The 27567-nt window shown below is 39.8% G+C and overlaps 1 protein-coding gene across 1 annotated transcript; it reads left to right on the plus strand.

The window, feature by feature from the left end:
* The first annotated feature begins 607 nt into the window (after positions 1 to 607).
* LOC132087432 (arylsulfatase D-like) lies at positions 608 to 24315 on the plus strand. The gene is made up of 11 exons (XM_059493640.1): positions 608 to 1180; positions 10130 to 10199; positions 11115 to 11255; positions 12001 to 12122; positions 13032 to 13154; positions 13971 to 14394; positions 15260 to 15396; positions 16984 to 17118; positions 18537 to 18699; positions 19499 to 19620; positions 23395 to 24315. The coding sequence occupies exons 2-11, from the start codon at positions 10147 to 10149 to the stop codon at positions 23748 to 23750; spliced, it is 1776 nt and encodes a 591-aa protein (XP_059349623.1). The 5' UTR covers positions 608 to 1180; positions 10130 to 10146; the 3' UTR covers positions 23751 to 24315.
* The last annotated feature ends 3252 nt before the right edge of the window (positions 24316 to 27567 follow it).

The following is a 27567-nucleotide window of genomic DNA, read 5'->3' on the forward strand; positions in this document are numbered from 1 at the left end:
TTGTAATCCAGGAATTTTCCGCTGCCTCCTGAATTGTACAATTTCTCCCTAGTTTTTCCAAGTCCCTCAAAAAAAACAAAAATTGTCTTCATATATCTGAGGCTTTCCTTTAATATCTTCTCCTTAATGCATGCAAGCATCCTACTCTCAACAGCAGAGCTTGAACCTCATTCCTTGCATTCTCATTTTTTTGCCCCTTTTCCTAGCTACCAATTACGTTTTTGGGCAGAAGTTTTTAGTGAAAATATTGCAGTAACTACTGCTATATCCTGATACTATTTAGGACCCTAATGCTCCCCTTGATTTCTGTACACCACACCCACCAATGATGCTGTGAACATCATTGTAAATATCAAGGGCTAGTTAGTAAAGTCTGTTTTCGCCTTCTTGTCATAGTGGTTTTTATTAATAGTAATTTTGGCCTTTGAGCAAGAATATGTCTGCAACAAGAATCTCTGTCCTGTTTTCTGCCTTTCTTTGAAAAAGCCCTTATTCAGTGTATTACAGCATAACACCTTTATATTCTCTTCTTAAACCAGTATAAGCACACACAGCCAGGAAAAAGAGGGGTCCAGCACCCCCGTGGGACTGATAAGATGCACGGCAAGGCAGCCTGTGCAGCCACATGTGTGTTAGTGCTGGCACAGGAGAGAGCTCACAGAGAGAGGAGCTGTAATAACATCAGAGGGAATTAGCCCGGCTGCCAGGACTCGTGTGCGCGCACCAACGTGACAATGCAGTGATGGATTTCCTTTGATCCCAAGGGAGCTGGTTGGCTCATTCTGCATCGGGCTGGGCTCTCCCATTTCCATCCACAGGGTGGTTCTCCCCACGGTGTGCTGTGGCTGACAGTCTCCCTGCCTGAGATACAAGAGCATTCCCTCAGCTGCTGCTCAAGGTCTTGTTTGCCTTGGCAGTAACAGCAGCGGGATGTCCAGCATCTGCTTCAGAACAATTCTTCCCTACTCAACACGTTCCAGGGGAAGGCAGGGAAGCCCTCCCAGCAGCAGGCAGGATGAAGTAAATGCCTTTGCCCACTTTTTTAAACAAGACTGACACCTGCCAATTACTCTGATGAAATGAAGCGTGATTTTGATAACCCTTCCTTGGAAGCAAAGATCAGAAAGTCTGAGGTGAGGAGAGAAGTGAGAACAAAGCTCCTGCAGTGAGTGAGCACAGAGTAAGTAAAAGACTGGAGGGTTGTTTGGGTTTCTTTTTGTTTTCCCCCTCCTCTTTTTGGTTGGATGGTTTTATTCTGTTAAAAAAAAAAAAAAAACCCAAACCAAACCCAAAAAAATACCCCGTCCCCCAAAAACCCCACCCTCGCCTATGTTTTTGGAGACAACTTCTTTTTTTCCTTCTTTCAACAGAGCTGAGCCATCTTTGGCAAAAGGGGAATTTGCCATCAATTGCTGCCGAGCCCTGGGCCCCTGGGGCTTGGGGTGGGAGTGGACCAAAGCTTCCCGAGGCAAATTCCATTGCACTTCCCATGGGACAGTGCTGGGAAGTTGAGCTGGAACAGCGAGCTCTGCCAGCAGAGCTGTGCTCTTTTTGGGGGATGGCCTCAGCCTCTTAATGCCATCCTCCTCTGCCAAGCTCTCAGCCTCCACCTGCCGGTGGAGCTGGTCCAGAAGGTCGAAAAAAGTGAAAAAAATGTGTGATCAGGGTTGCAGCAGTGAGTGATAGGGAGAATCAGCCTAGTATAATAATTAACAAGCTGCGCTTTTTTCCCCTTCTAAGTGTTTCAAACCAAACTCCAGTTTTTGGAGGTTATTATTATTATCATCATCATTTCATAGGGACAAACACAAAGCATGATTTACCTCTGGTTTGCTTCCCTGTGTTCTTCACTCTTCCTCTAGCAGCCCTGCCCCTAGTTGCTGCTCTTTTAATCTCATTCCTCTGCCCTCTTTCCTTCTCTGATTTTCCAGCTGTGCCCTGCTCTTGTCCTGGATGGAAGGAATGTTCTGTGTTCCTAGGTGAGTAGCTTGAAGCCAAAAGGCCCAATTAGGTAATTTAGAACCAGGGACTGCTAATCATAATGTAAAAAAGCTCGAGGTAATTTGCAGCCTAAGGCCAGACCATCTTACTGCTGTTGCTCTGAAGGCAGGGTGCTGCCATAATAAATTTAAAAATTTGGGTAACTTGCCATGAGAGTGTTACTAACTGAAAATGCACAAAGCTAAGTGGTAATAAAATCAATACAAGAGAGCAAGGATTGGTATTTTCCAGGCCACTAAAAACTGTATCCCCCTAGTCAGCACTATTGAAGCAGGTTCCCTGAGAGGGCAGAATAGAAAGGGGAAAAAAACAGAAGCTACTGATGATCTCCTGCTTTTGGTATCCTTGCAAGGGCATCCCTTGTATTTTGGTTGATGAGCAGCACCTGTTTCTGGCTCACCAGCTGCAAGCACTGAGAAACTGGCTGTGCTCACACCAGCTGGGAGCTTTTCATTTCTTCTCTCTGTATTTCCCCACTTGTTGCCTCTTCTCTTCTGAACATCTGTATACCTTAAAGCTATGGAAGAAAAGGGGTCAACTGGGTGGAACAGTATGTGGCATATGGTATGCTGAATGTGCTTCCTACAGAGCCATAATGTAATATGAAATTAACATTTGTAGTTACATTTTAATATACTATTTACTGAGCTGAAGCTGTTCTGTAGCATGCTTTTGTACAAGGTGCAAAGCAAACATTTACTTTCAGCCAACAGCTAAGCAGAGAGAGACTTTTGTACATCACCAGTAATTATTTCTATATATGTAATAATTGCAATTCACTTTTTTAATATTTAAATAAGTGTTAAACAATTTGGAGTTTTACTCTTGAGTTTTGCAGCAGTGTGCTAATTATTTCTTTTTTTATCTGAAGTTAGACAAAGAAAACTAGAAGGCAAATTCTTTTGCTGTGTGTAAATACAGTCATTTAGCTTAACTAACAAGGATTAATTTCTAATTTTTCTGCTGGAGTTGGAGCTCTCTCAGCTATTTTAAGAATGAGAAGTTCCTTTCACTCTGGTGGATTCTCAGTGAGCGGTGGCAGTGCCAGGCTTTTGGGGATGATGGTGAAACATGGGACATGCCTGGCTTCAATAAATATTTTGCTAACAAGGAGATATTTTTAAAGTAGAGGTTTGGGTTTTTTTATTCTCTGTAAGTTTATCTCTATTTTTTTCTTCACTTCAACACATCAAGAATGATTAATTCTAATCAAGGAATGCATTCAAGAAGTGAAATAGAGGATGGGAGAATTACTAAGCTAATTTTGGAGAAGAAGGGACTATTTTTCTAGCAGTTTCAGGCTTGAAGCTTGCTTTCTGTAAAGCAAAGCTGAGAAAAGAAGCCCAAACCAGAGCCTAGATGAGGCTGCTGGCTGGAGAAAGTTGTCATCAATCCATGTTGAGTTAGGTCCCCTTGCTTCGGCCCCCTAATAAACTAAGCAAAACTTTTTTTGGCTAAATCTCTTCAAGTGACTGTTGAGGCAGCTGCAGGCTTTGTGGCATTACTGGCAAGTAGAATGAACGTTATTGGAAGTTGATTCATTTATGGTTGAAAAGTTTGGAGAAAGAAATGGTAGAGCAGTCATGAGTAGTAACAGCTGCTAAAAAGGATAAGTTTTGGATAAGGTTTGCAGATAATAAGAATTATTTAAAGCCAGTGTGTCCACACAAAATTTGCTGGCCAATTTTTGCTGTTTGGGCCTCTCTGGGATTTGGTCTCATTTTGCAGAACTGTTTAGGCCGGATTGTTGGAGTCCTCTGATCTCTTATGTGGGGGTGCCAGATTTAATAACTGATGCTCTGCACTTCTGGCTGTACCTTTAAAATACTTTCCTGGACAGCCTGTTTCAATGCTGTAGAACCCTTTCTCTGAAGAAATTTTTCCTAATATCCTGTTTAAACCTCCACTGGCGCAACTTGAAGTCATTTCCCCTTGTTCTGTCACTTATTATTTGGGAAATGAGACTGACTACTCCTTCACTCCAACCTCCTTTCAGTTAGCTGTAGAAAGCAATAAGATCTCCTTTGTAAAAAGTTAGAAGGATTGATTGAATTTCGTTTTTACCTCTGACATCATGATGGTGACTGTGCCCAATCTGTCGCTTTCTATAAGTTTAATTATTTTCAGGATTGCATTGCTACATTGCAAAGCCATTGCTGCCATTCTCTTCACGTTGGCAAGTTTCTGGCTCCTTCCTGAATGCATTTGTTTGTACTTAGACAAATTAAAATTGTGTTGTTTGAATTGGCCCACCTGGGGTTTTTTTCCTAAGAACCCTGGATTCAAATGAATCAGTTTTCCTGATGCTTCATTTGCTTTAAGTTTTTGTGGTTCCTTTATTTATCACCATTTAGGAAATGAAACCGTATTAAAAATTGTGTCATTATTTCCCCCCACCTTTTTTTTTGATCATACCCTGGCTGTGAGCGCCAGAGAACTAAAATTGTCTTTTCCTTTGTACAAGCGCTCACAGAGATAGTTTGAGGTGTAAGGCTCTTGCACAGGTACAGCTTCCCTGTGAAATCTTGAAGGAGCAGATTTCTTGAATAGAAGAATGCTATAATGTATAATGCTGTCACTCTCTAGATGCACACTGAATACAGCAGTGTCAATTTAGAATGTTGTTGTAAGGAAAGCATAAGCATCAATTTTTATAGTTTAGTAGGGTTTCTTCAATGTCTGATTGCCTGTGCCAATGGCTTCTGATGTGAGCTCCAGATCATTGTTAATAAGGCTCTGTGAGCTCAGTTACTGTGCAAGTCCATATTGAGTCTTGTAAACAGAAGTTACATAATAGTTGCCTGTATTTTTCTGATGTTTTGCACTTATCTGATTCATTAAGCAGATGTTGTACAATCCCTCAGTAATACTAGCTGCCAAGATTTTTTTTCTTTGAGTGTTTTCATGTTTTTAAGCAGTGAGATCTGTTTCTTCAGTGGAAGTCTCTGGCTGTGTCTCTATCATAATTTCTGGAAATAGCATTCTAGGGAATTTTGAAAAGCTTTACACGTGTATGTATCATATGTATGTTTTATACTCTTTCATTCCTTGTTGCTTTCAAAGTTTATTGGGATTGCTGAAAAATAATCAGTTGGAGCTCTAAGCATGGTTATTTTATAGTGCACAATAGTGCTACTTTACAGCTTAGAATATGGACTTGGAACAGTAAGCAGTATGTTACCTCAGGTGAAATTTGTCCTTGACCCTATCTTAATCCACAAGCAGGATCACCACAGGATACACAGCATTTAATACCATGAGAAAATAAAGTGCTGGGATGAGGCTGAAGACATAGGTAAAAGCAGATTTCATAGTTTGCATCTTTTTTTCTTTTAAATATGAGACAGGCAGGGATGGAGAGCATTCCTCTTGTCCCCATCTTGGAGGGAAGAATGCCTGAGTGACTCAAAGGGGCTTTCAGGGACTGCTTATTTCCAAGGTCCTTTTAGAGACCTTCCTCCTGCCACTCTACCTAAATGTATTAGTGCTCTGAAAGGATTCATTGTGCCACTGTAATTCCCTGCTACTCTTAAGAGATACAAGACTGGCAAACAGATTTTTTTTTCCCAACAACTGAGATAGAAGTGATCTTATGAAATTTTGTGTGTGTCATATCAGTATTTATGTTCACCACTCTACATTCACTCAGAAAGCTTGTCAAAGGGAGAAGGAGCTGAATGAATGTTAGTGTTTGATTTTAGTGCTCAGACATGTGTAAAAAGCCAGAAAAGAAACAACAATGTAAAATACACAGTGACTCAAAAAAAAAAGTTTTTCCTGCCAGAGAATTTGTTGCCTGTTTACAGCAGGGAGTAAACAGCAGCATTCTGTGCTCAGGTGCAGTGAAAAATTGGTTAGCTGAAGGGAAGGAAATACTGCTTGGCTCAAGCTGCAGAGATAAAAATCATCCCCCTTTCTCCTTTGGTGTTACTTATTTACTTTACTTTTTTTTGTTAGAAAAAGTGTTTGTTTAACATTTAATTCTGTGGAATACAATAAGTAATCAGGGCTGGTAACTCTGTGTTAGGTCAGTAACCTAGTGGTAAGAAACAGAAAGTAAGGTCTTTGCTTCCCGATAGAGTTTTGCTAGCAGGAAAAAATGTGAAGGTGTGGGATATATATATTTATATTTTTTTGGGGGGAGGGGGGGTGGAGGTGACAGGGGCAGTGCAGTTTGTTTTACTTTGCATTTTTAAGTCATGTCAGCAGCAGTATAGGCCCATCTTCAGTAGTGAACACATGGTGTGAAAGATGTAAATAGTCAAAGAAAAGTTAAGTCATAATTTGGATGAAAGCCAGTGAAAGTTAATACTTGTACTATTGGCAGTTTTTAAAGATCTGCCATTCCCAAAGCATGATGTAATTTTTGAGAAATACTACTTTTTCAAGTCTGCACCAGAAGCATCACAAGCTGTTAAGCAGTCATACAAAATAAGTATTACAGTCAAATAGATGTGAATAACAGTAGCCCAATGTCACAACATAAAAAAAACTGTGCATAGTCATAAGTGCAAGTAGGTAAAAAAATAAAAAACTGTCTCCATCCCTGGTTATCCCTGCCAGTAGATTATATGAATCTGATAGTTTTAACTGCTTCATCTTTCCATCTCACCAATTCCTACTGATTTCTCTAGAACACAGTCTTAAATTCAGCAATTGCTGTATTCAAGTAGCACAGAGAACCAAAATGTCAGCAAATAAATAAGGCTACTCCAAGTAATTGCTCAAGACCTTCTGAATTGTAAAATGTATTACAGCAGAGCTAAGATCTGAAAGAAGGGGATGGATAGTAAACACTAGAAATTAACACATCTTCAGCACGGGTATGTCTACCTTACTAGAAAATGCGATGAAAACAGAAAAAACAACATCCCAGAAGAAAAGGAAGACAAGCTAGTCCTTTTATCTCATTTGGAAGGCTGGAAAAGCTGTGTGGGAGAAACAAAGCCATTTGTAGTGTATTTTGTTACTATATCATCTCTTCTGAAGCACTGAAATAGAGCAGCGACAGACTTTATATAGAATTTCTCAGAGTTAACCAGATAGGAAATGGAGAAGAGGCAGTAGCCATGCTGTGCTAATATTTGAACAGTAAGGACTTTGTACTTTGCCTGGAATTCATGAAAACCTGCATAGCTGTTCCCATCTGACGGCTGTTTCAGTTTACTGGCTGTTGCTGACAGGGATCCCAGTGTGTCCACGCTGGAGGAGGGGAAGGGAGAGCAGGAAGATCAGGAGCCAATTCCTGCCCACTTTCCCCCCCACACCTTTTAGAGAATCAGGACTGCTCAGCACATCCAGGAGCAAGAGGGATTTCAGAGCAAGAATAACTCAGAAGAGGGTTTGTTTTCCACGTTGTTAAAAGGGGCTGGCCTTTTTTATTAGTCCTGATGATCATTTTATTGTGGCTTACTGGCTTACAGAGGGGATTGCTGTCTGATGAATGATTGGATTTCTGTAAGAGATTGCTGATTTTTATAGGCTGCTGTTAGGTTGGGTTTTCTCATTTAATAGCTAAGGAAACTGGACAAGCCCTAGGGTCCAGCAGTGGGTTCATCACAGACAGAATCAGAGAGAGCTCTGCTTTCAGAAGAAATCAAACCCTAAAAGAAATGTGAATATGAATATTTAAATTGTGGTGTTTTTTTAGTAAGTGTGGTCATTCTTGTAGTCCTTCAGTAAGAGAAGTGCTCCTAAAATGGCTTTGCAGTAAATCAGATGGTGCCACATCCAATGGTACTTAGATCTTTAGAATACCAGCAGTACTCAGTTCAAGTTTATGGTTTTTCTGAGGGACTCTTCATAAGTTTCTGTCCAAACACTGATGTGCCTGCTGTGACCAGCTGGCTGTGATGCAACAACCTCTGGGGAGAAATTGGAAGATAGCAGAGCTGTTGTAAGAGCTTGTTGTAAGGGAAAGCTGAACAACACCCTTAGTGAAGTCAAGGGGTTTCTTAGATGTTCAGATCTGTCTGGTTCTTTTTCTCCACTAAAAGGAGCTCACAGGGGCTGATCCTCAGCTACTTGGTGTAGACTGAAGATTTTCACTTTAATAGTTTTGGCTTAATCCTGAACCACAAGCTCCTTAAATGTAATGTTGCCTAACAGTGTCTGGGAGGGCAGAGCTGTGCCTGTTGTTGGTGCACCATGAAGATATTGCCATTACAGGGGATGACCAGAGCCATCAGTCATCCTTTGCTGTCACAGATTAGTGGCTTCAGCACTTGCCTCATCCTTGCCCCAGCCCACTGGGGCCCCAGGGGAGCTGCATCCAGGCTGTGGCAGTGAAGCACCACTACACTGCCACCTCAAAAAGATTTGAGATCCCAGCAGCAAGTCCTTTGCTTCATATTAGTACAGCCTGCCTTTTTGGATAGTGGGGTCCTGGAATCTGCATTCACAGTAAGGTCTTTCTTCCAACAGCCACTGCACTGAGTCACAGAGGCTTTGCTGCCTTCCCATTAATCTCTGACCCATGCACTGGGCAGGGAGGATGAGCTTCCAGTCCTGCCTTGTGGGATCTTTCCAATAGCAAAGGGAAACATCAACACTGTAGAAAATGCCATAACTAACAATGATCAAGTTTGTTGGGTTTGTTGTTGCTTTGTTGTTGTTCTTGGGGGTTTTGTTGTTTGATTGAGGGGCTTATTTTTGTTTTGCTGGAGGATTTGTTTGTTTCTTTTGGTGGTGGTAGGTCTTGGGGCCTTTTCAGGTTTGTTATTTCCCTTATTGTCTCAGCCAGAGCCAAACAAGATTCTAGATGTTGCTTTGAAAAATCATCAAGGCACCCCAAGTTCTGACTCTTTAAATACTGTTTTCCTGATCAGAATAACAATATCTGCAATTTTTTTTTGTTATCTGGCTCATCCTCTGAAATGCATAAGGCAGGATTTACTCTGCTCTGAGCAGCTTAGTATTCCTCAGACATTCCAGGCAAACTCTTTTGTACTAAAAAGCAGAAAAAACCTCTCAGAAAATGCTGTATTTTATTTTTGGAGGAAATAACCCAAGTCTTTCATTAGGCAAGATAGAACTTTTCAGTTCTCTGTGTTTAGAATTCACTCTGTATTTACAAATATGTCTTGAGTTGTTATAGAAAGGAAATGTTCCTATTACTTTCAATCTGTTCTTTGGTACAGCCAACATCTTTGTTCTTGTGCTCTTTTGAAATAGCAAGAAAAGTAGGGATATTGCATGGGTGGGATAGCTCCAATTCTTTTCTCTCTTCTCAGTGATGGAATGAATGGCATCTCTAATTTAGCTCAGTGTGCTCCCCAAAGCTGAGCATGTGCCAGTCCCCACTGGAGCCAGTTTACCATGTACTTCTGCAGGACTATTTGCACAATTCCAGTGTGCAATTCTACATTATCTGTAGATCACTTAGGTCATTCACAAGGAAAAGAAGTATTTTCCCAAGCCATTTTTTTCCAAAGTGACTCTATTTCAGCAAGCAGAGGAAATCACTTCCACTCATAAAATTTGCTTTGCCTGACAAAAATAAATATTTAACAAATAAAAAGATAATTTCCAGATTTTTAAAGTCCAGGTTGACTTCATAGAGTCGGCAGGTAGAAAAACTGGCCTGTTAAATTTACATTAAGGTTTGGAGTCCTTTAAGGAAATAATCGTAAAGGTATTTATGTTTCTAGTAACTTCTAGTTTCTAGAAGTTTTTAGTAACAATTCAGATATAAACCCCTTCTTGAATGTACTAGATGGCATCTAAACCAAAGACCAATACAGCCCCTCTCCTAAGAATCACAGTGACAACATTAGTTTCCAGGATTACTTTAATTTGATATATTTTTTGAAGTTCATAAGCTCACAGTAAAAGTTAGATTCTTTTTCTTAAAGTTGATCTGAGGTTAAATAAAAAGTAAGATAATAGTTTTGCCTCATTTATAAAATGATGAAAACATTTCTTTCAGTGAACGCCAACAGTTCTGTGCACGTATTGAGTAATAGGCACCTCTAGCACTTTTTAAAAGCCATTAACATTTTGCCTTCTTTCCAAATTCTCACAAGTCCCCCTGGAGTTAGCAGCAGCAGGTCTGTAAACAGACCAGACTTTGCATGCAAAATCAACAGAACTTCTGAGTTTGGATTTCTTTCTTTTCCTTTTCCATCAGAATTTATATGACTGACTATGTACCTGTTTCATAAAACGGAAAACAATGAAGTTTACCGAGAAAAACAATGGTAAGAAAGAAATTTACTGAGGACCTTCCTTGGATTTTTAGGTGTTTTGCTCAAGAAAATATAAGCAGATAATCTTACATTTCCCCTGCTACCACCACTCCAATAGCAGCTAATACAGGTTTGGCTCTATTGGTATTCCAAAACCCATTTGCCTACTTTTTACAAGACATGGAGGTTTAGGAGTATATAGTGTGTGGTACAGTACACTCACTATAATTGATCATATTGTAATATCTGCTAATGAACTAATGTAGTATCTGCTGATGAACTAGCAGTCAGAAGATGTGTTCTGGCACATTTATTTTACCTCAGGTGAGGATCTGTAAGCTTCCAATGGCAAACACTTTGAGAAACTAAAATGTGCAGAGATGTTTTTAGGAAGACAATCCAGTTAAAGCCTGTTGCTGCACCTTGATTTTGCAGGTGGTCCCATGGCTTAAGGAGCACTTTCCAGACACTGTGTAGCAGGGGTTGCAGTAAATCCCACAATCAAGCCATTGCCATAATGAGCAATCCAATCACCTTTGTGCTCCTGTCCCACTCATTCCAGGAGCCTTAACAGGAGCATCCTACACCCCCATACAGGGATGCCTCAGGACAATTGTAATTAACCAACCACTCATTCTGCTGGGAACATCTGCAGAGATCAGTGCAAATGTCAATTAAAAAAAGTCAGAGACAAAATTCTTGTGTGAAATAATAATAGTAATAATAATAATAACCCCAGAGAATTATACTAATATTATAAAACTCAAGGACTTCTGTGCATATTCAGGAGCTCCATCTGCTGGCATTCTTTGGTTGCTGTTTGCACCTATACTGAGTCCCCATAAAACTTTAAGAATATAGTTTAAAGTCCATTATAAAACTTACAACTGCTTTTTTGTAATGTTACCTCTTTACTTTTGCTTTTAGGAGATGCTTAAAAATTTGGCTAATTTTGTGCCTATTTCCAAGAACCTGTGTATCAAATCCTTCCAAACCTAACTTTTTGCTGATACTGGCTGATGACCTTGGTATTGGAGATGTGGGTTGCTATGGCAATGATACAATAAGGTATGAAATAAATTCTCCCTTCCTGGTGAACTTCATTGAAAAAAACCTACTGATGATACTTAGCATTTAAATTAATTGTTAATTTATTCATTTATCTAGATACACTTCTTTTCAAACTATGTTCAAAATGCATGTTCTACAGTAATTCCTACTGGAGTCATAATTATCCAGGCATGCTTGAGAAACTTTCTGGGACTGAGAACTTTCCAAATTTGTCTGTGCACTGTACTTGTCAGGCATGAGTATAATATATAAATTCCCTTAATTCCAGGGTTGAAATATGGAGGAATGAAATTAGAATTTATTATCATTTAATAACTCCAGTAGCTTCATTATGAAATGACACGTCAGTCTATGCAATATATTTATCCCTAGTGCAGTTTTCAACCTATATATAGATTTATTGAGAGAATGATGTGTCCTTGTTCTAGCCTATTATTTTCTTGGATGTTGTGTTGTGAACAGACTCTTGTTCCCTCTGCTGCATGGGATTTTGGTGTGGGACATACATGAGATACCTTGTTTCTCCCCCCACACATATTTTTTTTTTTGTTATTAATAAAAGCACATATGCCCATGGAAGTCTCATTTCTAAGGAGTCAAGACATCTCAAAAATATATATAAAACACAGAACCTTTCTAGCTGACATTTTTGTAAATTTGATGATGATATGCTCAACAAAATCAGGATGAGCAGCATGCCATGAATTTCTGTGTAATAAAAAGATGGGACTTTTCTCTTTAGGACCCCTAACATTGATGGCCTGGCAAAGGATGGAGTGAGACTCACTCAGCACATTGCTGCAGCAGCTGTCTGTACTCCAAGCAGAGCTGCTTTCCTGACTGGCAGATACCCCATCAGATCAGGTTGGGCCTCTCTACAATGGTTTGCTGCAGTTAGTCTAGTCAGTGTTGATATAAAAAATCCCCCTTAAATAAACCCCGTTAAAGAACCATTAATCTTGGGATTTGGAGTCTCAGTAAAATGGGCAAAAGTTAGAGATGACTAATGATTGATTTCTATGGCAAAATCCCCATATAAAACACATTATGTGTGGCTAAATGACAACACAGAAATAGGCAAAAATCCAAACACTGTATAGCACCCAGAGGCAGAAAAAGAAGGAAGAAAATTGTGTGATGTTATGTTCAGTGGCGCTAGGATAATATTAAATGTAGTATTTTTAATATCCTGGCAAACGTTTACCCAGTGAAATGTGTCAGGCTGTAGAATAGTTCTCAGCAATTTTGTCTTAAAACAGATTTACTTCAGCCATGTTAATTTATGACAGAAGACTTCAGCCACTGCATATGGCAGTAATAATCAGGGTAGTTTCTGAATTTCTGATGTGACTCTGATTTGCTGAAAGAGAAATTTAATTATGAACTGTACATTTCAGAAGTGTGTTCCCCTAACCCTGTAAACCTTTGTTCTGGATAAAACTCATCTGCTTTTTTTTGTTGTTGTTGTTGTTAACATCATATTTTGACAGAATTTTGATTGTAAGAAATAATGTCCAGATGTAGGTGTCTTCCTGTCATTTGTAGACACTCCAGCATAGCTGAGGAATCTGTATTGGACTAACGTGATGATGTGGAACTTGGAAAAGACATAATTTTGGAGGTCAAGCAAGATATCCTGGGGCAGAGGAAATAGCTTATAAAAAGGCACTGGGCTTAGGCAACTGAGTCCCATTCATTAGAAAGCACAGTCTCAGAAGACTGGAGATCTGAAGTCTGTCTTATTTAATTCTTAAGACTATGATTCCTCTCTAGGCATGGCATCCAGCACTGAGCGTCAGGTTCTCTTCTGGAACGGTGGTTCAGGGGGGCTCCCACCAAATGAAACCACTTTTGCCAGAATACTCCACCAGCAAGGTTATTCTACAGCACTTGTAGGTATGAAACAAAGTTGTTGCCTCTTCATATTTGGTTATTCTAATTAGGTTGCTACTGGACAGGAACAGTTAAATTGCCAGGAACAGTTAAACTAGATTTTCTTGTATGCATAACTTTCAACATCAGCAGGGTTTTTAGAACGTTTCCACAAGTCCAATGTGAGTACAGCATATCTGGTAAATCCAAAATGAGGTGTATGTAATACATAAATACACACTGCAAAGGGAAGTAAATTCAAAGGAAAGAATCTTGTTTGCCCAGTACAGATTGCTTTAGGATGAACCAGCAGAGATATTTACTGATGCATTAGAGCAGAAAAATGTTATCTGCCAGTTGGCAACAAGACACCACAGTGATCTTATTTTTATCAATTTCAGCACAGTGGTCTTAATGATACGGCTGACTTCAGCAAGGTTTTTAAAACTGTCTCTCACAACATCCTCATGGGCAAACTCTAGAAGTGTGGGCTGGATGAGTGGACAGGGAAGTGGGTTGAGAGCTGGCTGAACAGCTGATCCCAGAGTGTTGTAATCAGTGGCACAGGGAAAAGGTGTCACCAGTGGTGTCCCTAAGCACTGAGCCCAGTATTGTTTAACTTATTCATCAGTAATGAAGATAATTAGGGGACTGGAGTATCTCTTATGAGGAAAGGCTGAGGGAGATGGGCTGCTCAGCCTTGAGAAGAGAGGGGACCTCATCAATGTCTGTCACTGCACTACTGCTCCCTCAGTCTGTCCCCATTCCACACCAGCTCCTCCTTTGGCTGCACCTTAACAGAGAAATACAGGATTTAAGATCTTTGCTTTTTATTTACAGGGAAGTGGCATATGGGTGTGAACTGCAAAACTCGCCATGATCACTGCCACCATCCTTTAAATCATGGTTTTGATTATTTTTATGGCATGCCTTTTACCCTTCTCAATGAGTGTCAAGGCTCAGATGACCCTGAATTGGCCAAGTCTTTGCAAGATACATATTGGTTTTACACTCAGATGATCATCCTTGCAGTATTTACTCTTGTGATTGGAAAACTTGCCAATTTATTCCCAGTAAAATGGAAAATAATCATCTGTCTGGCCCTCTGTGGTCTCCTTCATTTCATCTCCTGGTTCTCCAGCTATGGTTTCACCAAGCACTGGAACTGCATCCTGATGAGAAACCATGATATCACTGAACAACCAATGAACCTACAAAAAACTACTTCTAATATGCTGAAGGAGGCAATTACATTCATTGAAAGGTAATCAGCAGAGGTGAGGAGCATGCTGGGGGGGAACAAGCAATACAAAGGGGTCCTGGCCAAATACTGTTCCTTCTGCCAGGAGGAACAGAAAAATTATCCTAGGGTGATGAATAGACTGTCATACAAAGTGGCATATGAAGTTAATGTTTTACAAACAGGAGAGTGATAGTGAGTTTTGTGGTTTCGGTTGGGTTTTTCTTTTCCCCAAAGGTGTCCTTCATTTATTATCAGTAACCTCAACTGGAATTGAAAAAAAAAATGCTAAGTCTTTAAAAGTATTTGTGTGTTAAATCTGAGCATATCCATATTTCTGTCAGGATTTAGGGGTTGTGTGTTTGTTTTTTAAAGGAAATGTGAGGTAATATAAATTCATTCTCTTAAACTTTGAGCATAGGTAATCTCAGGTTCCTAGGATGTCCTACCTGGCTTGATGTTGAAGCAATACAGTTTCACTGTGGGTGATATCTACCTCTTCCATGAGGGCACCTCAGGCGCTCACGATGCTCATCCATGTTTAAGTTTAGGCAAGTGAGTCCTGTTCTTGCTTCTAGGAATGTGTCAGTCTTTTGGCTATGACCTCTTCTAGCTTTTTATTTAATGTTTTGCCTGTCTAATTTGGAACTGGAAAAAAGAAATGACCCATTACTGTTTTGGTCTTAACATAGAAAAAAAACATCTATGAGGGGTATGTTTTAATCTCCTCTGCTTCTCAAAACCTCAAAGTGAAAAAGATGTAAAAATAAAAATTGTTTAGATTTCAACAATATAAATATAAATTGAGAGAGTAACTGCAATACCACTGTTATATTTTGGGTTGAGTGACAGTTTGAAGAGAAATGACTGTTGTTTTCTTTTATTTCAGAAACAAGCATAGACCATTTCTTCTCTTTGTTTCCCTTTTACATGTTCACACCCCTCTCATTACCACAGAGAAGTTTCAGGGAAGAAGCAGGCATGGCCTGTATGGAGATAATGTAGAGGAGATGGACTGGATGGTGGGTAAGTGCTGGTCTTGAAGAAAATTCTTTATTCATTTGGATGTGGAAAAGGCATTAAAGGGGTGATCACCAAACTCCCTTTTGGCATATGTAAAAATCAGTGAACTCACCTTGGTTACTTAGTTGATTTCAGAGACTGCCATACCACAACCATACAATACATATTTCTTATTTTATTAAGATGAAAGCCTAAACTTTTCTTGTAAGGATTTCTTCATTATCTTTTTTTTTAATGACATTCTTCTACATTAAAGCATTAAATGCAGTCAAATAACCAAATGTGTCTCTGATCATGATGTTAATCAAAATGTATGAACCCTCTCCTAGCCAAAAGTTTGAAGATATGGAGTTTCATTTAATAAATTGTATTAACTCAGCTAATAATCTGGCCTCTTGAGTACCAAGCAGGTTAAATTTCTATTTGGGTAATTTGGTCTAAAAACCTAACCTTTACTTAGTTTTTTTTCTTTTCAATGAGAGAGAGAGAGAGAGAGAGAGATAGCCGCTATTTCTGTTTTGTCAAAAATGAAGGCTCTATTAGCAAAGTAATTGCCTCCTGTCAAGGTCACAATTCAATCCCTGAACCTTTTTTCCCCCAAAACCATGTCTACAAAATCGTAATTTGAGAGGAACCTGATTGCTTTCAATGGACAGGCTGAAAACTCCTGCAAGATCCAGTTGAACTAGAGTACTCAGCCATGCTTCTCTTTCCTCTTTTGGCACCAGCCACCTTCAAACATAGGCTCTGTAAGCAGAGATGGATAGCAGAAGTCAAGATATAAATAACATATAATTGAAACATGACAGCAGCTAATGAGGACAAAACTTTCCAGAGTTGGATAGCTCTTGATTTGGGATCTAATTCAGAACCAATATGCCTAGACTCAATCGCAACGTTTTTTTGTGTTTTTTAAGATCAACAACTAGTTTCACCAAGGACAGACAGGAAAGGAAAAGAGATTGAGCAAAAGTGGTGATCACTGGCTTTGCTTTTTTCTTGTGCAGTTCAGCTTTTGCTGCTGCTCCTGTAGGTATGGAAGCTGTCCTTGGCAAATATATTTGATGCAAAAGATGATGAAAACAATTAATTGAAGATAAATCACATTCTATATAAACATTTGATGGGATCGGTACAGAAAACATTCCTTATGAAGTTAGGTTTGAATTACAGTTCATGAAGTTTTTATTGTTGACATCAGGAAATTATTTTGGTTGACAGTATGCAGCCTGGTCTCAGAGTCCTTGTTCAGTTCCTGGTGAGACACAGCAGTTTTCTATGGTTAGTAATCAGAGCAGCACTATTATTTAAGATTTTCAAGATGTTTGAGGCTACATAGTGAAGACAATTCTTGGTGCAGAATCTACAGAACAAAGCTGACAGAGTATTTTGAGTAGCTTGAATAAAAGTATCACTCATTTATTTTCCAATTTTTTTTTTTATTTTCCTGTTTTTATAGACACCAGACACAAATGTTATAAACATTCATCAGCTTTGTCTTGGCAAATGGAAAGATGCAGTCTTCACTGAATGTAGAGTCAAGACCTAAAAAATCTGACTGCATCTGCTGATGTTTTGCTTTGTTTATAGGCAGGCTTCTGGATATTATTGACAAAGAAAACTTGAAGAATACCACCTTCATTTATTTTGCATCTGATCATGGAGGATTCTTAGAGGCTCACAGAGGAAATTCTCAGTTGGGTGGATGGAATGGGATATATAAAGGTAAATTTTAGTAGTTTATACATGCATAAGACTTCCTCTTAAAAAAAGAGTAGTAGAAAAATATATTCAAAAATACTACATTTAATAAATTATACGATGGGATTACAATCTTGGATTGTAGGGCTGAAAAAAAGAATAACATCTGCTATTCATAGGGCTGGGGCTGAGTAGAGGGGCAGGATCTCCCTCAATCTGCTGGCAATGCTTTTCCTAGTGCACAACAGGACACCCTTTGCCCTTTTTGGCCCCAAGGGCACACTGCTGGCTCAGGGAGCACTTGCTCTTCACCAGGACACTCAGATCCTTCTCTGCAGAGCTGCTTTCCAGCAGGTCAGCCCCAGCCTGTAATGGGGCATGGAATTGTTCTTCCCAAGATGCAGGTTCCTGCATTTACCTGTGTTGAATTTCAGAAGGTTCCTCTCTACTGATTATTTGTGTCAACACTGGCAGATATCATGATGCCTATTTTTCTTACTGTAGTTCTCCAGTTTCCCACCCATCCTATATAAGTTTCTTCTAGACTCTCTATGACTGGCTTGCAACACAGTGACAAAAGCTCTCTGGAATCTCTTGTATGTGCTTCCTCCAGATTTACTAAACCTTGAAAAGCCACTGTGACATCTTGGGCAGCTTGGCACTTACTGTATAATGAAGACTGAAAGCTGCATCCATCACAAGTTCCCCTACAGAAGAAGAGTCATATGCATGTCGACCTTGCTCAGCATCACAATGCACATTGTCTAGTACTAAGTTACTTGATGAGCCACACAAGCAATGTTTGATACAGCTGGGATCCTCCCACACACAGTCCTAAATGTAAAATTAGCCTTCAGTTCTTGATTTGAAGATTCCATGCCAGTAACAGATGCAAAAGAGGCTCACTTGAATAGCTTACAAACTAATCTAAGGAATTCACTTCCACTAGTTGAACATAAGTGTATTAGTAACAAGAGAGTCCAGAGGGAAAGAGAAATGTGCCTGGGGAGTTCAGGATGAGAGGACAATGCTGAAATCATGCCTGCTTAGAGAGAAGGCGAGAGGGGATACAATATCAATTTAGATATCAAAAATCGAAAGACATTACTATTTATGTCCACATACAGCAGAACAGGGGATATCCCAGTGAGACAAACTGACAAAATTTAAAAATACAATTTAGTTAATAAATGTCTTTAAAACTCACTCTTGCTGTTGGGAACTGCATATTAAAAACAAGCAGATAAATAAGACACACATACAAATAATGAGAAGAGCCACTGCCGAATGACAGTCTACTGTTTTCCAGGATTTAGTGTGTTTTCATTAAAGGTGCATGAAATACCCTAAAATTTTTAAAACATTTTCCCATACATGCACAATAAACATCTGTTATCTTCTATTCTTTTATCTTTTTGATACCTCTCCCCCTTCTGTAACAGGTGGAAAAGGAATGGGAGGCTGGGAAGGAGGAATCCGTGTTGCAGGCATAGTTAGGTGGCCAGGAGTGTTGCCTGCGGGGACAGTCATCGATGAACCCACAAGCCTTATGGACATTTATCCTACAGTAGTTCAACTGGCTGGAGGGACAGTGCCTCAGGACAGGTACAGAGGTGGCTTCATAAATCATATTGCTTCTCTTCCTTTATTTAGACAGAAGCTGACTGTGTCATGTATCTAACAGCCACACCTTAAATTTTCTTTGTTCCTATACCAGGCAATTCTCTAGTTTTTTTTTTTCTTCTGCACAGCTTTGTCTGCTTAAGTGAAAAAGGCAAAGAAAAAAAACACATGTGTTTTATCAAGGGCCATTTAGATAACTCAGTTCTCCTATCACTGAAAAGCAACTTGGTTGGTTTGGGACACGAGGATGACTAAAAAAACCAGGCTTCTCTAAAGGACACGTGAAAACATGGGTGGCTAAGCCATTTCAGCAAAAAGCATAGAAGTACTAGTAGACTGCAACTAAACCCAGTGACAACCCAGATTGCAATTGAATTGCTAGGTAGTTCAGTAAGTGTCTCCTTTTTTTAAAATTATTTTTACAAAGCCTGGAGCTCACAAAGCTGTCAGCGCTTTCTATTTCAGGTGGCAAAATTAAAACCTGTGAACCATGCCTTCACTATTGTTATCACTTCCAGGAAAATTACAGTAATGGTGTCTGATCTCCCCAGGCAGGATATGTGAACCAGCTGTAAATGAAAAAACTTCTAGTAGCTGCTAATTACTGGGCTCCACACATTCATCCAATTAAAAATCTCAGGGCTCATTAGCTGAACAGCACCTTGGTTTAGTGATGACCCTGGAAATCTTAATGCTGCACACAGAGAGGGAGTAGAGCTCATGCTTCAGCTGCAGAGTTAAAATTCGGAAGCTGTTGGGTGACTCTGGTGCTCTCCATCAGGGCCATGGACGGGCACACCTTGCTGCCCCTGCTGCAGGGGACAGAGCAGCACTCCAGGCACGAGTTCCTGTTCCACTACTGCGGGCTGTTCCTGCATGCAGTGCGCTGGCACCAGAAGCACAGTGAGTACAAACATCCCGTGGTGGGGTTCACAGGGGGCCCAGGACCAGGGAAGAGATGAAAATCTTGACTCCATGTTTCAGAAGGCTCATTTATTATTTTATTATTTATATTATATTAAAAGAAAATTATATACTAAAACTACACTAAAGAATAGAAGAAAATATTTCAGAAGGCTAGCAAGGAAAGGAAAGTAATAATAAAATCTTGAGACTGACCAGAGAGTCCGAGAGAGCTGGACTGTGATTGGCCATTAATTAAAAACAACCACATGGGACCAATTAAACATGCACCTGTTGCATTCCACAGCAGCAGATAATTATTGTTTACATTTAATTTCTGAGGCCTCTCAGGAGAAAAATCCTACCAAAAAGATTTTTCATAAAATACGTCCATGACAACATCCCCCTCCTGCAGGCCAGAAATGATGCAACATCCTCTAGCTTCCAATGGAATATAATGTTAAAATGTACATATACGCATATATATGTATGGAATTCATTCATTGTCTCAAAATCTCAGTTCTTCTGCAAAGCCTCATTGATTGTTGTCTTGCCTCACCTGAGATGAAGGGATTTGCTTCCTAAGTAGAGCCTCAAGAATCTCTTACTATTCTTAGAGATCTCTCTTTATTTCTCTGTATTGCACACCATTTTTTGAGAACACAGAATGTTTCTCGGCAGAGAAATCTGTCTGACTGCCCTAATTCCTGGATAATATTCCTGCTGGAAGAGTCATGCCCCACTTCCTTAGTGAGAGACCAAATTCATACTCCAATCAGATGGGGTGTTTGAAGAATTGCTTTTCAGGTTCTCCTGATGTTTTCCTTGCCTAAAATACATTGCTTCTTCTTCTAAACTATATGAGTTCTACTTAAATAGCTATGCATACAACATGCAGATGCAAGGTGAATTTTGTGGCATTTCATGTTCCAATGAAGCCATGTGCACATTTCGATTTCTTATGCATGCCTTTCTACATTTTTTTCTCATTGAGCAGTTTATGTTGAGGGGCCTAAAAACAATACCATGTTCTGCATATAAAACACCAGCTAATCAAATATGTAGCTCAGCTTTCAGCCAGGCCAAAAATTTTGATTTTTTGCTGCAACTGCAGTTTCTTCTGATTGGGCTGACAGACCAGGCTGTTCTAGTTCATTTTACAAGTATGTCATACTCACATTACTTATTATTATCATCTTTTATTATCATCGCTTATTTATTAACATCTGTCTCTTGAGCAGCCTAGATACCTAGATATCAAGCCATTGTGTCTTGATGTCACCCAGGCAGGACCCACCATTTAAGGCCTTCCCTGAAGCCAGAAGAACCCTTTGTGTCTATGCTAAAAAGAGTCCTTTCTTTTACTTCTGCACCATAAGTCTTATTAGTGACAGTCCATTTCTTTCTGCTCATTAAACTGATTGATTGTTACGAGACGGGTTTGAGACATGTTTGGATTGAAGCAGCAGGTTTCCTTTCCCTTGGATATACTAAATCAACACACTGCCCCAACATGCACATGCACCCTTCAGATTCTGTCAGTGGAAAATTGTATATTCCTCTTTGCCTCTTGGAGATGTGTGAAACCCCCACTGCTTTTATCAGCACTGATTTCTACTATCTTTTTTCTTTTCTTTTATCCTTCTGTAATCCAGCTGTCTACTCAGCTCACCAAAACAGGTTAATTAGAATCAGCCTCTCTCTGTCCTTCTAAGTGAACTAACAAGGACTTGTCTGTCTCCCACTCTGCAACTCCAGTAATTTGCAGCTGTGAAAATTGAATGTTAAAATTTAGCAAAATCAGAACAGTTCTCTCCAGATACCCTACACTCACTACTCCAAATTGCCATATAGTGTATAGATTATAAAGAATTCAGCTTAATTATTTATGGAAAAGAATGAATACTTAGTTCAGTTTTTCTGAGCACTGATCACTAATTCTATGTACATCTAGGGAAGTCCATGTGTCCATCTCATGTAATAAAGGGTTATTTTAGTAATATCATAACAGCACTCCAACTAGAGCCAGATAATCAGAAAAAATGCATGTCCCAGGGAGTACTTGTTTAACACCTTGTAAGAAATATCTATGCTGCCTGACCAACAGGCAGAAGAAGCAAATCCCATGCCCTGGGCACCTTGATATCACAGAGGATGCTTGCACTTCTGTCACAAAACAAACATTATTTTGGTAACAAGACAGGGATACGCTTGAGGATGCAGTGGACATCCAGCCAGCAACAAAGCAAATACTCAAACAGACATAAGGGGTATCTGTCTGCCTTCATATGCTGTCAGAAAGTTGAAAGACTTCATCCTTATTTCCAGATCTATGATAGTCTGAGCTGGAAAGGGCCCATAAGAATCATCAAGTCCAACTCTTAAGGAAATGACCCATCTGGGGACTGAACCCACAACCTTAGCAATATCACCACCACATTCTAACCCTTTTTCTTTCAGAAAACATTTTTTTTTTCCTTTCACAATTTCAGAAATGGGGATATCTAAAATTTATTTTCATTTCCTTACATGTAAACATTTCAGAACCATTGAGACAGCATCCCTCCATAAAAGTGCAGAAGCAGGATGTGGAAACTGTGTGGTGAAAATAAAGAAATACAGTACCTGCCAGCTAGCCAGCAACTGGATATTTTAATCTAAGATACTACCTAAACCTTAATATGTCTTATTTGTTCTCTTTCACTTTTTAAGAAGTTTTAAAATTCTATTTATTCACAAGATAATTGTTCTAGGGCAGTGACAAGAGAGAGACTGAAGAATAAAGCTGCAGGGTCCAGATATAAAGAACAGCTCTGGACACAAGAGAAGAAAGGAAGAAAAGTTCAGTTGAGTCTATTGAACCAAAAAGAAAATTCCACGTAGGGACAATGCAGTTGTCAGGTCTTTAATGCTTTGAGCACAGAAGTGACTCCAAGTGGTGAATGTCCTCTTTCTTCTTGTCTCCTTTTTCAGACATAGTGTCTAATTTCTGTCTTCTTTCTGGGCACATCCTTGCCTCTGAGTTCAGTGTAGTGCTTTCTAAATGTAAGGTAAGGAATAGGAGAAAAAGGAGAAGGGAAGGAGAAGTAAAATATCCTGATGTAAAGTAAAGTCCCAGTAATGTACTAGGACTACATTCAGTTGTAGTCCTAGTAATTTACCACTTCTTCACCACAAGTTAGAAACCTGTGCTTATCCCATGGTCAGTAGAAGAGCTTGATGAAGTACAAGCTCTAAAGCTGCGAGCTATTTGCCTTCTTCATGTTAACTTAAAAACCAGACTTCAGATTTTAGAGGCCTGCACTTACCACCCTTTTTGGAAGTGTGCTGGAACATGAGCAGAGAAATAAACTCTGCTCAGTTTCTGCCTAAATGTACTTCTTCACTCAGATGTACAGAGCCAGAAGAAGAACAATCTATCAATATATACATCCAGAAACTGGGGACTACATTCTCCATTTTCCCACCTCTAAGAGGCATGAAAAGTTTTAAAGGGGAACAAGAAAGTGGCAGACTCCATCTGTACTGAAGCTGTTGGGCTAACCACCCATATGCTGCACATGGTACCCAGAGTCAAGGTGTACCTGTGAACCACAAAAACTACTTGAATCCCTGCCAGCTTCCACAACACCTTTTCCCTGTATGTAATAACCATGACATAAAACTCTCCTTGGAACAACAAATCAGATCATTTAAACATGAACCAGCCTTTCAGGGACCACCCCCCATCTTCTAATGACATTAAGCTGTTCAAATGTGCTTCTCCTGTGACAGGTGGCACTGTATGGAAAGCTCATTATGCCACTCCAGTATTTCAGCCAGAAGCCTCTGGGGCCTGTTTCAGAAGAGGAATTTGTCCATGTTTCGGGGATGGGGTAATCCATCATGACCCTCCACTACTGTTCAATCTCTCACAAGATCCGTCTGAGGCAAATCCTCTTTCAGCTGACACTGAGCCCTTGTTTGACACTGTGGTGAGGAGAATGAGAAGAGCTGTGGAAGAGCATTGCAAGACTCTGACTCCAGTCCCACAACAGCTCTCTCCTTACAATAATATATGGAAGCCGTGGCTGCAGCCATGCTGTGGCACATTCCCGTTCTGTTGGTGTAATGAAAATAACAAAACATAGTCTAATACCAAAGTCAAAGTACAGCTAGCTTTAAAGAAATTGGTAATTTTTCATATTCACATGACTACAGTCATAAAGAGAATAAAGATTAAATTATACTGGGATAACTAAAAGGGACATTAGTAATCACTAATTGTTTTTTTCAACCTTTTCTCTTATCCATGGAAATTAAGTAAGGCTGTGGTTTAAAAAAAATAGGGGTCATCTGTATAATCTAACTGTCAAGTGAATAATTCAGGATTAAATACCAAATAAATGAATCAAAATTTATTTTCTTACTGACAACTTAAGCAAATGATGACAGATAGAAAAGCAAATTTTCAACAGCAATTGTCTGTATAGGAAATATTCTTGTTGAGAGAACAGAACTGAGCCCAAGAGGGTATCCCTGTTCAGGCCTTATGTTTTTAATGAAAATTAACCTTTTGCACAAAAATGAAAGGATTATGACAATGAAAAAAATAATAAAAATAAAATTGCACATTTAATTTGGAAATATACCAAAATGTATTGGTCTCTCAGAAATAAGCACCTATTAAATTACAGCATTTTTTTTGCCTCATTATCTGTGCATTTATTTGTCTGTCATGCAAGATTTCCCAGGGAAAACTCAACTGACAAGGATGTTTTAAAAATTAGATAGCTAAAGTTAGCTTCTCAAGAGCAGTAGCAAAATACCTTGTTGTCATCTTATTGCACAGCTCCCATACCTTCTCAGTGATTTCTCATGTGCAGCTTCTCACAGCACCGACTCCTTCTTCTTCACAGCAAAACCAACAAACTCCAACTCTCCTCAACCACCGAACCCACTGTTTTGTAGCATTTGTCTTCTTATTGGACACAGCTGTGGCCTGTTAAGGGCAGGCCTGTTCCTAATCTTTGGTGATTGGTACAGCTGCAACTCCTCAGGGGTGAGATTACCTTCTGCACTGTCTTTATTTTCTTACATACTGTCCCCTCACAGTACCTAGCTACTCTGAAATGTTAAACCACAGCAATTCTTACTGATATGTGTTTTCCATGTAGTTAGGTCATCTCACTTGTGAGAGCATTGAAAATCATCACCCCGCTGCCTTGAGAAGATTGCAAAATTTGAGACTTATCTGTGAGACCACTTCATAAGCCTGCATGTCCTACTTGAGTAGGAAATTCATTCCTGATTTCATAGGAATGCCATAATACCTCCGAAAAATATTCTTTGTTTAGTGAAATAGCACTATGTTTTCAGTAGAAGGTGTTGAAAAAAAATTCACCTCACAGTCTCATCACTTCTGTATACAGGTCATCTTCCCCAAGCCAAAGAAGTGTCAGCACTCTGTACAGTCATTAGGGGAAAGGAGGGTATTAAAATACCTAATCCTCTCTTGCTGCCCTTAGGTTAAATAAATTCATCTCTCAAGATATAATCCTAACCATGCTCTTGCAGGGATTTTGTGTCAAATGAGATTTTCAAATGAAGGTTCCTGTATTTTTTCCTCCCCCCAAAAAGTAGACTGTGGGCAAGAGACTCAGATTCAAACTTCAAAGTCTTCCTGAACGCTCTATATTCAGCTCCTGCTATACAGGTAATGGTCACCCAGGCTTTAAATAGTATCAAGGGATGGTAAGAGCTGCAGAGCAGGTACTGCAGGTGACATGTTTCCTTAAAGCTTGCTGTCTCAAGGCACCACACCTGTGCAGCTCAATTAAGGACCAAGCTTGCCTGTGTGTAATTTTCTGTTTTAGAAACAGAAGAGACAAGAAGGCCCATAACAAGTCTCTCTCTCAGCTCCTGAGCTGCCCCAGCAGATCCCTTTCACCAGATTTGGGACAAAAGAGGATGCATGTCTGGATTATTCACCCTGTGCAGTGTTTCAGGGAACCTCCTGACTGACACCTTAGTGTGCTAGTTTGTGGTGGGGTGAGTCACTGCTGTTTAAACAGCATAGGTTGTGACCATGATGCAACACCAAATGCAAGTCTCTAAATAGCTGACCAGGCAATTCTCCAGGTTATTTGCCATTTCACCTTTTCTCTAAAAGGTCAACAAGAAAGTTATGTGGAAAACATTCCACATAAATCATAGAGCACGCATGAAAATGAACTAATTGGATGCCTCAATGTCACACTTAATAGAAGCATCCAAAACAATGCTTGTTCTCACTTCCTGACAGTGTTTAAATTTGCACCAGCATTGCTACACACTTGTCAGTTTTGACACTTCTCTGTGGCTGACAGGGACTGAAACCAGAGCAGCTGCATTTCACTGGATTCATGCAGTGAGAAAAGAGCATAAAAGACCACATGTTTTAAAGCCAGTTTGGCTGATTCAGAGATGGAGGACAAATCCTACTACTCAGTGGGGAACAAAGCCAAAAGCTCTCAAGCCAGCCTGCTCAGTAACATCTACATTATCATTCAAGTACAAGGATAAGTCTTTTCTCAGGTCGCTTCACTGGCTTCCCCACTCACCCACTCCAATCATTAGGTTAAATATCAGGAAAAAGTTTTTCATACATAAGTTGGTTGAGCACTGGAACAGGTTCCCCACGCAAGTGGTCACAGCACAAAGCCTGTGAGTTCAAACAGCATTGGAACAATGCTCTCGGGCCCATGGTGTGACTCTTGGGATGTCCTGCACAGGGCCAGTGATCATGCTGGGTCCTTTCCAACTCAGCATGTTCTATGGCTTACACACAAGAACATGCCCGGTCCCACACTAGGCCATGATGAGAGCACTTACCAAGAGGTGGGATGGTGATCATGCACCCACTCAGCATGCAAGCATAGACCCAAACTTCAGGAAGCCAGACTAGGCAGGCCAGTACATCAGCAAGACCCAGAACTCAACCTCTAAACGCACTGTGAAAAAAATCACCCTGTATAAATTTAAACATTAAACATTGGTCTAACTCCTCTTTCCTCTGCAAATTAAATTTGCTGAACTGCTGTATAGAGTCAGATGCTAAGGAGTCACGTAGATACCCATGTTGCCTTTCTGACATCCAGACAGATAATTTTATCTCAGCTGGCATTGTGGAAAACCAGAGGCACTTGCAGGCAGGAGGAGGAGAAATTAGGACTGGCAGCATAGAGAATCAGCTTTTGTCAACTGTTAGGAGACCTCAGCCAGGCACAAGGAAAAATGCTTTTCCCACACCGAGAGGGAGAGGGCAGACAATGCACACAGAGGATCTGCAGGCAAGAAGGAGAGCAAAGCAACAGGAAATTCCTGAATTGGAAGCATGTCACTTCAAAAAACAGAGGACAGGAGAGAAAACTATTTTCACCCCTAAGTTCCTTTCACTGTCTAAAGCTAAATGTATCTTAAAATGTACAAATTTTGAGGGGACAGTAAGCAGGAAAAGGAAGTTAATTATTTAATGTGTTTCATGCAGATCCTAGCCATGGATTGGTTGCAAATCTTTCTGTCTGTATACACTTTAAAAAGGACATGTAAGCTGTGCAGAAGCTGTTCTTCTGATCTTCTGGCAAATGTATATTCCCCATAAAGCAGATGAACCCAACATCACACTCAAGCTGTCCTCATGAGCCCTTTCACATAAAATGCACTTACAGGCACAAATTCTGTCATAAAACCTTCTTGAATAAGATTAGAAGGAAGAAATTCTTAATTCAGTTCCATAGGTTTCCCTGCAAAATCATCTATAATGATATTTTTCAAAATATATCAATATAAGAATAAACCCTAAATTGTATGTTTTCTCCCTTTGTAGCAAGGCACAAGGACTACATAAAATGGCCTGTTAGGAAAACCTGAAACCACTGGCCAATCTCCAAGCCATACAAGAATGTGCCTACACATGGTTTAATATAG

The sequence above is a fragment of the Ammospiza nelsoni genome, chromosome 2 (genome assembly GCF_027579445.1).
Source record: "Ammospiza nelsoni isolate bAmmNel1 chromosome 2, bAmmNel1.pri, whole genome shotgun sequence".
NCBI lineage: Eukaryota > Metazoa > Chordata > Aves > Passeriformes > Passerellidae > Ammospiza > Ammospiza nelsoni.

Coding starts and splice junctions, on each gene's coding strand:
- LOC132087432 (XM_059493640.1), top strand. CDS start 10,147: ATGTACCTGTTTCATAAAACGGAAAACAATGAAGTTTACCGAGAAAAA. Junction 13,155..13,970: donor TTATTCTACAGCACTTGTAG/GTATGAAACAAA, acceptor TTTTATTTACAG/GGAAGTGGCATATGGGTGTG. Junction 18,700..19,498: donor GGGACAGTGCCTCAGGACAG/GTACAGAGGTGG, acceptor GCTCTCCATCAG/GGCCATGGACGGGCACACCT.